Source organism: Pygoscelis adeliae, unplaced genomic scaffold (assembly GCF_000699105.1).
Source record: "Pygoscelis adeliae isolate BGI_AS28 unplaced genomic scaffold, ASM69910v1 Scaffold855, whole genome shotgun sequence".
Taxonomy (NCBI): Eukaryota; Metazoa; Chordata; class Aves; order Sphenisciformes; family Spheniscidae; genus Pygoscelis; species Pygoscelis adeliae.
This window is the reverse complement of record NW_008824727.1, coordinates 127,891-136,903: the sequence shown is the minus strand read 5'-3', so window position 1 is coordinate 136,903 and position 9,013 is coordinate 127,891. Positions and strand designations below refer to the sequence as shown.

General features: G+C 58.5%; 1 protein-coding gene across 1 annotated transcript in view; it reads right to left on the bottom strand.

Annotated features, from left to right (window-relative positions):
• Window positions 1–11: 11 nt before the first annotated feature.
• The window catches only part of BCL9L (B-cell CLL/lymphoma 9-like), a 12,131-nt gene continuing 3,129 nt past the window's right edge, over window positions 12–9,013 (bottom strand). The window contains 6 exon segments of the mRNA XM_009323388.1: window positions 12–2,950; window positions 4,251–4,511; window positions 4,998–6,779; window positions 6,782–7,352; window positions 7,773–7,857; window positions 8,631–8,841. Of these exon segments, the coding sequence (XP_009321663.1) occupies window positions 1,791–2,950; window positions 4,251–4,511; window positions 4,998–6,779; window positions 6,782–7,352; window positions 7,773–7,857; window positions 8,631–8,841 (4,070 nt within the window). The 3' untranslated portion in view covers window positions 12–1,790.

The window sequence follows — 9,013 nt, the reverse complement described above, 5'->3', positions numbered from 1 at the left end:
AGAGGTAGAAGGCTAAGTCTGGCTCTGCAGAGATAATCCTCCAACTGGTGTTTCGCTGGCAATCGCGTGCCCCGAGTTCACCGTTGGATACCCATAGGGTACACCACGCTGGAATGCGGTCCCCACGGGGGTCCAGAGATACTGTGGTGTGTGCAGAAGTGCATGCGTGTCACCCCACAGTCCCCTCCGTGAACAAACGCAGGAAAGACCATCAGCGCTGCGTGCAGGAAGACCTTAGGGAGTGGAGGATGGGGAGGGTGGAGCACATCCAGAAAAGCCCGAGTTGTTCGAACGGCATGCTTCCGCCAGCCTAGGAACGAGGGGCTGCAACGCAACCTCACCCTCTTCTGTCCAAAGCACAGGACGGCCACGCCGCTGACACCGTACGAGACAACTCTTACACTGAGATGGAGTATCGCATGCAGGGACAGGTCGTCTTCAACAGCTAGACCTCTACTGTGCAGTAGGGCAGGGCTGCTGCCAGTAGCTCAGGGCGAGACGGAGCGAAGACTGCCTGTGAAACTCCAGAGGAGGAGGACCAACAAGCATGAGGAAGACCTGGGAGAGCATTCAACGGCAGAGGTAGAGGGGGTGCGGCGCAGTCACGGAGGGCAACGGATGGGTAAAGGACTGGTGTAGGAAGGCTGCAAAAGAGTAGGGTTCCCAGGTAGCCTCTCCCAGAAGCACAGGAATGCATCGCCTCACTCATCTCAGAGCCCATCTATCCCTAACACACTGCACCACCCTTGCCCACAGGCGACAGAGCAGGAAGGGAAAAAAAGGGCCTAGAGGCGACACGGCCAGTCAAGACCTTCGGGTCCAGCATGTTACCATCTGTGAAGCCCAGATCCTCGCCGCTTCTCCAGTCGAAGCGCCGGCATCCTCCCCGTCCCGGCCGCGGCAGCTTCGCCACGGAGCAGCGACAGCTGTGTCCCGTGAAGCTGCGGCCTCTGCCCTGCCGGATGAGCACTGCTCTGGCAACGTTTCACCAGGGCCACAGCTCTGACCTCCCCGACGGTCCTCGGTCAGTGGTTGTATTCGTGTACTCGGCGCAGCCTCCGCAGGGGCCTAAGATCTTTGTGAAACCATACACCCCGCACATACAAACCGTTCAGATGCGTGAACAACACAGGTTTGACACAGAGTCACTCTACAACGGGATCTCTCAATGCCCTGTGCACCCTGGGGGATCCTCCTGCCTCCCCCAAGGAGAGTTTTCAATCCTTGTACACTGTTGCCTTTAGCATGTTTTTGTTTCTGTTTTTTTAAAACATGTTTTGAGGCTTCTATTAAAACACAGAAATACAGAACAATTAAAAACCAGCACAAGTTTTGCCTTTCCCAGCGACCTATTTACAGCTAGTTCCAAAACCCCTCTTGCACATTTTGGTTGCTTAAAAAGGGGAGGGGAAAAAAAAAAAAGAAAAAAGAGAAAAAGGAAAAAAAGAGAGAGCGCGCTAAAAAAGGGAAAGAAAAACACCTGACTGAGGAAAACCATAAATGAAAACTTTACAAACTGCCACAGGGTCTGGATGTCCCTGGTCACCACGCAGGGTTCAAAGTAACAGCCCCACTCCCAGCCCCTCCACCCTCCCCTTCCCCAAAAAAGAAAGGAAAAAGAAACCCAATTCACATCAAGTTTACTGCACATCTGGTTTTCTGTGTAGAGGCAAATCCGATATGAAAAGCATCCCACATGGTGTCCTCCACCGGCATTGGCCCCCAACCCTCCCCCAAAGAAAGGTTTAAAAACGCCCTGTCCCCTCCCCACCCCTGAGCGCCAGCCAGGGTTAGAAAGGCAGGTTCGCCATGTTCCCAGGCCCGGGGATGTAACTCATCTGGCTGTCCAGGGAGACACTCCTCTGCCTCATCTGGTGCGTGACCATGAGGTTCTGCTGAGGCGGGGGCCCCATGAGAGAGCCCTGAGGTGACATCATGTGTCCTGTCTGAGCATACATCTCCCCCGACACAGACATGCTTCTCTGCTTGGCCTGCATCAGCATGAAATTCTGCTGGGCCATCAGGCTCTGCTGCGGAGACATCATGCCCTGGTGCATGCTGTTGCCCATCATGCCTTGCTGGGGCGGTATGCCTGTCCTGCCCAGCATGGGCACTTGTCCAGGATGGCACATGGGCATGCTGAGTCCCCTCTGCACGCCCTGCTGCCCGGGGAGGCTGGGGGCATTCATACCTGGCCGCACCGAGGGCTGGTCAGCCATCATGTTCTGCAGGTTCATGAGGTGGAGGTTGGAAGGCTGCGATTTGGGCGCTTGGCTGTCGCTCTTGGGGAAATACTGCAAGGTGCTGCTTGGCTTCTCTGATGGGATGATCCTGGACAGGTCAAACTCGGGGATACCTGTGGGGGTGGGGCGGATGACCTCGCTGAGCTCAGGGTCGTTCAGCACCGACGCCACCCCAGGAAGCACGGGCGGGTAGGGCTCGCCGATCCGAGGAGGGATGCTCTTGCCCATCATGTGCTGCTGAGGGGGCATCTGGCTGGGCTGCTGGGAGGGAAGGTCCTCAGGCGGCAAGGGCATCCCTGGCGGGTAATGCTGCTGCATCCCAGGGCCACCTCCCCCGCCGGGGGCCATGGGCATGCCTCCGGCGGGAGACGGCATGGCGCTGTGGGGCTGCTGCATGCGGGGGAACACGAGCTGGTTGGAAGGAATCATCTGCGAGCTGTTAGGCACGGGGCCGCACTGCTGGTTCAGGGAGCCCTGGGGCCCTGGGGGCAGCATCATGGGGTTCTGGGGGGGCACGCCCGCCCCTGGCGCACTTGGGTGCATAGGAATGTTGGAGCCCAGAGGGTTCGGGGAGGACATCATGGAGGTGGGGGGCGGTTCGTGGGAGAGGGGTTGCTGACCAGGCAGGTTCATTCCCATGGGGCTCTGAGAGGACCCAGGCCCCACGGAGTTCAAGTGCAGTTGATTCGGCTGATTCCCCGTCACGCCTAAGGAGAGGAAAAAGAGAGAAGACTTAACTCTGCCCACAGACCTCCCAGGGCTGCAAAATCCACACCCTGGAAGCCTGCCGAACACTTCTGCTCAGAAAGCCCTGAGCGTGGAGCGTAATGCTCAGTAAGCAGCCGCAAGATGGGCTTGCAGAGCACTAACGTCAGGAAAAAGTGCCCCAGACTCCAGCTCGCCAAGCCCAGGAGCAGCAGAGAGCTGTTCCAGCTTCATCCAGTCCCACGCTGGATTTGTAGTTCCTTACAGCCCACTGATTTTAGAGTCCCGGCTGGCTCTGCATGTTGGGACAGCCCTACACCATGATCTCAGCAGGGCTCTCAGCTGCCTGGAAGGCACCAAGGAGTGACCCTTCACCACGGCCTGCCTGCAGGGTTAGCCACCCAGCAAGCTCCTGTGACCGCATGGCCTTGGGTGGCAAGCAGAAAAAAAAGCAGAAGAGTCGGCAGCCCGACACAGGTGCTGTCCGGGAGGGAAGACTGTGCTCATCGGCACAGCAGAGCGATCAGTGCCTGCAGAGGGGTTCGGGTTAGGAGGGAGCCAATGCATTTGCATGCCTGCGGTCAAGCTAAGTGACTACTCAGCAGTGAAAGAGTCAAGAAGTTGGTTTTTCATTTTGAAAACTGCCAAAAGTATTTATCAAACAGCTTTAAACCCCTAAATCAAGTGGTACAGCATACTGGAATTCCCCTTCGGGCTGGTCACCACGTGATGAAAAACACTCATTTGCCTAGCTGTCCTCACCAGTGCCACCAGTTAGTGAAGCGTGTCTGGCTGTCGCCTACTGAAATCAGAACTATGCTACGACATAGCCTTGCCTGTGCAGGCACCTGGGCTCCACTCAAAACACCAGACTCCCGAGCCCTGTTCAGAGCGTCCCTGTCCCGCTGCACGAGAACACAAGGGTTCCAAGCAGCAGACCTCTGCCTGCAAGTCCTGGGCCTAAGACAACTCCAGGAGCTATGAAAATCCAGGGCCGATGTATCCGCACAGGGTAAAGGTAGTTCCAAAAACTTCCAGAGCTCGTGGAAGAAGGGTGCCTCAAGTGCCAGACTGGCTCATGTCCTTCCAGACAGCACACCCAAGCCAAAAGCTGATGGACAGCCTGGGCACAGGGCGGAGAAGTGAGCAGACGATTACGAACGAGGGCAAATCTAAGCTATTTGACGTGGCAGTCGGTGGGAGAACACAGTTTCTAATGCCTCCTCCACCTGGTGCCCTCAGGCCTGCTGGCAGAGACAAGACGGTCTGACCCCTTGCAGGCCCAGCCCCAGAAGTATGTACCTGACATGCTTCCAGGCGGGAGCATAGGCCTGTCCGGCAGCAGCTCATCATCAGAGGTGGCGATGGTTTTGATGGCATTGTGGTAAAGCGGTGTGGAGCTGGGCATGGCATACTTGGACATCTGGGACATCATCAGCGAGAGGGGGTTCTGGGAGGGGGATGGATCTGGAGAGGAAGTAAAAGGCATGTTGGGATTCATGGTGCTAGAGGTGTTACTGGCTGGTGCGGAAGAGCTGCTCCGAGGCCCAGAAGGGATAGAACCTGCAAGCAAGAGAGAGACCAGCTTAGTACCGCCCGCACACCATGGCTTGCTCCTGTCAGACAGCAACCCCACCCCCTCCTTCTGACAGCAGCGACCAGAGGAGGCTGCAAAACGCAGAGCTGGCACAGCCCAGCACCCTCCGGACTCTGAGGAGGCCCATGTGGAGACCCTGCTCCAGAACGGTGATGGACTTCCGCTTCAAACTGCCCCTGACTGCCCAGCACAGACGCATCTTTTGCTGCCTGTATCACAGAGCGTGAGCCAGGGTTGCAGTATAAGCTGCTCTGTTTGCCTTCTCGTCTCCCTGAAAAGGCCCTGTTTGGACTCCTGGGAAAAAAGACTCGCTCCACGAGACGTAAAGGCATGCGCAGGCACGAGTGCCTTCCCCACTCCTGCGAGAGCACGTGGGCTGGAAAGAAACGCTGTCCACACACTCACCAAAACCGAGAACACACGCGCCCTCGCACACAAGATACCCGGCATACCCTGATCCAGTCCTCCCATGGAAGTAGACGAGTTCATGCCGAGACTCTGCTTGCTCTGGTTGACTCCCGGGCTGGGCATGGTGGCTTTGGGAGACGGCACCCAACCAGGGGAAGGAACAGCCATAGAAGGGGACTTCAGGCGGCTTGGTGAGCCAGTTGGAGACCGGACATTAAGCGAGGAGCTCATCACCTGGGGAGACTTCAGGGGTCCAGACTGGTTTGAAGGTGGCATGCTGACCATCTGCGAGGGCGTCTGCGGGGACTTGAGGTTGGCAGAGGGGGAGGTGACCAGTGGCGAATGCACCTGGCTGAGGGTGGGAGACTTGAGGTGACCCATGCTGGGGGAGTTCATCTGGCTGATGTTGATGGTGAGGTCAGAGGGCCGGCGGCCCAGCCCCCGGGAAGGCGGTGGGTGCATGTTGGCCAGGTTGCCCCCTTGCGTGGGAGTGGGATTGGAGGCCGGAGGCAGAGGGATGTGGCTGAGCCTTGTGGTGCCACTGATGCTCCCAACAGGCATGGTGCCCTGCTCAGGGCTGAACATGTCCGAGCCGCTGCCCATCTCCTGGGGTATGCTGGGGTAAGGTCCTTGCCCGCTCGAAAAGCCTTGCTGTCCTTGGTTGGGGAACTGGGAGGGAATCATCATTTTCTGGGGACCCCCCAGCATTGCACTGCCATTGCCATTCTGAGCCCTTGCCCTGGCCAGCTCCTCGGGGCTCATGCCCTGGTGGGCCATCATATCAGGGCCCCTCATCTTCTGCGACATCATCATCTGCTGCTGCGGGGTCATCTGGACATTGAGGTTCATGTTCATGTTCATGTTGACATTCATGTTCATGTTGAGGTTGCCAGGGCCCATGGGTGCGTCCATGTCCCGAAGGCCCGACTGACTCATAGGGGGGCTCAGCATCCCCCGAGTACCTGCAAAATCCATTCCCATCGGGGCACTGCTCAGGCTGTCCCCCGTTATCTGCCCAGCAAACATGGATGGATCCATCTGCCTGTGAGCCTGTATCATCCTCTCCATTTCCATGCCCTGGCTCATGGAGTTGCCGGACATCCCCATGGGCCTTTGCATTGCCACTGGGCGTTTCTCCATCAGCTGATGCCGCAGGATCTCCTCCCTGGCACGGGGATTCATGAACCTTTCGGGGTCCCCTTGCCCTGATGGGTAGGGCAGGGTGCCTTGCGGAAAGTTCCCGGGGCCTCCCATAGGAGGCATATCGTCGCTCCATCCCATGCCGGGCCTGACTGGCCTCTGCATGGCATTCATGGGCCCAAGAGCATCCAAGGGCATGTTCTGCATCCCTCCGAAGCCAGAGACTCTCTGCATTTGATTCCCAGGGAACCGTGGCCCTGGGAAGGGTGGCCCTCCCCGCAGCTGCATAGGGTCCTGCACATCTATGGGTCCCCGCAGCTGGCTGCCCATCCCTGGCGGCCACTGCTCTCCAGGCTTGCTGTGGTAGGGTGGCGGGGGCCCACGCATCATCATGCTCCCCATCGACTGCGGGATCATGATCTCCTGCATGGGCCGGCCGTGGATGCTGATCTGCTCCTCTTTCCGTCGCTTTTCCTCGTAGTACTCTTCCTGCAACTTCCTCCAGGCCACTTGCTCTGGTGTCAGGCTGTCCTGGTTCAGCCGCTGCATCATCATGTTCATCTGCTGCCCCATGTCAGCGCCTGGGTGGTGGGACACCTCGTGTTCCAGACTGGGCCCACCAAGGCTCTGGGTCTGGGAGATCATGGACTGCAGAGGCTCTTCATACTTCTTCATGCTGGTGGGGGCTGAGGGGCAGTCCCCCCCTCACCCGCGTTTTGGCTGGACTTCATGAAGGGCTCGGCCTCCCCGCTGCGCAGCAGCAGACGCTCAATGTCCCTCAGGGTCTGCAGAGAGCGCTCTCGGTGCTCCAGCTGCTCCTTCGAGAGCCCTTCTGAGTTCATGGGGTTCCTGGGGCCCAGGCCTGCCTGCCCATTCCCCGGCATCCCTGGGCCTGGGCCCTCCCCGAGGAGGCTGGAGCTGGACGTGGCAGAGGAGTCCACTTGCCCGGGCTGCATGGTGTTGGCAGACGCAGTGGGCGTATTTGGGTGGTTACTTCCAGGCTGGTTGCTGCCACTGTTGTTCCCCAAAGAGTTGGGAGTCAGATCTCTCCGGACATCTTCACTTGTCCCTTCCTGGGGCAGGCTGCTGGGGGCAGGCAAAGGTGTTTGACTGATGGTCTGAGGTGGAGGCGGAGGCTGCGGCGGGGGAGGCTGTGGCTGACTCGCTTGAGGTGCCGGTGGTTGGGACTGTGGAGTGTTGGCAGCAGGAGGGTTAATCGGAAGTGGCTCAGCAACCCCCAGCACTTTAGGAGCTGGTGCCTGGCAGAGAAAAGGAAAACAAACCTGAGCATGAAAAACCCTGGGTAGGTATTCTTCCCCGCACCCTGCAGACCTCTCTGTCCCAAAAACATGCCCCGTGGCGGTTCACCTTCATTCCTTGTGGGGAAGAAGCAGGCCCTATTACATGCACTGGAAATGCACAATCAGGTATTCTGCCCACATGGCTGTGGGGCCACATACCGTGCCCCATCCCAAACTTTTCACAGCTGACAGCAGCCAGGACTCGCTCTGAAGAGGTTCCACAGCAAAGCAGCTTCCCACCCCACCGAAAGGGCATTCTGACACCCCCTTCCTCCACAGCTGAGCCAAAGAGCTGGGGGAGGACAGCCACATCAGAAGGGAAGAGTCAGCAGTCAGCAGCACGTGTCGACAGGAGCGTTTGGTTCATCGCTGGTATACCTGGTCTAGCTTTGCCCGTGGGACATTCTGCTGATGGTAGGCCAGAATGGAGTCAGCTCGGCCCTGCAGGACAGCTTCCGCAGCTCTGGGAAGAGAGCACAAACCGCTCGAGAACAGGCATTGGGCCCCATCCCACCCATCCCAGGCCCCAGGTGCCACCTCCGCTCTCCAGTCCTGCAGGAAGAGGGAAGTTGCTGGAGGTCACCGAGAAGGGGGGATATTCTCAGAGTCCTCCCCCACCTGTCCTGTACAGGCCCCAGTGAGGTTCTCCAGCTGGTGATCGCTTGCCCTGGAACTTCCCTCTTCCCATGTCCTGTGATGGGCACCCGGCTCTGCCTTGTGCCTGTTGCTGCCTGCTGCCCTAAGGTGGCTGTCGCCGAGATGCTCTGGGATCTACCACACCAAACCTGTGGTATAGCAGAGCTCTAAAACTAAACAGCCTTGCTAGGACTCCACGGCTGAGACAATGCAGGACAGAAGGGAGGAATCGAGTGGAGAACACCAAGTGTTACATGGCACTCCCCGTGACACCCAGTCCCTTAGGTACTTCCAAATTGGACCAGCAGTCCCTACTGCTTTGGGTGAATCTTTTTACTGGATGCTGACTAGACGTACTTGACGGCACGCGTCGCAGAACGCGGTGCTGGGCATCGCTGGGAGGAAGCGTGCATTTAAGACAAAGTTTGCCCACCAGCAGTAGCTGCCAGCAAACCTCCTGAACCTCAGGGGGGACCCACTCTGTGCAACCAAAGCCACATGGGTCAGTCCAGCTCTCTCGTACTCAAGTGCAGCACGCAACAGGCAGGTGTGACAGGCCGGCCCTGCGCCAGCAGAGGATGGACAGGGTTTACTGCTTACGTGTTAGCAAGGTGCGTTGTAAAGACGTAAACGAACTGTGAAGGCTGCTTTCCTGTTCCGCCGCCTCCGCCTCCTGCAGCGTCCGACCGTAAGCTGGGGGCAGCACCATGAGGCACACTGGAAGAGCTGGTCTCGTTCAGGTTCGGCAGTGGGTTGGACCCTGGGCCAAGCTGCGAGGCTGTGGACATCGCAGGATCTGCTACATTACAATCTGCGGGAGCGCAGGAGACAAGCTGCTAAAGCCAGTGCAGCAGGACAGCCCTCTGCTGCCTGCACCACGGGAAGGAACAGGCAGGAGGGAGGGAGCCGGGGGCCGGGGCGGAGACCTGCGGGGCGGCAGGGCTGGACATGGCCGGGCCCGGGCGCGGGGCAGAGGAAGAGCC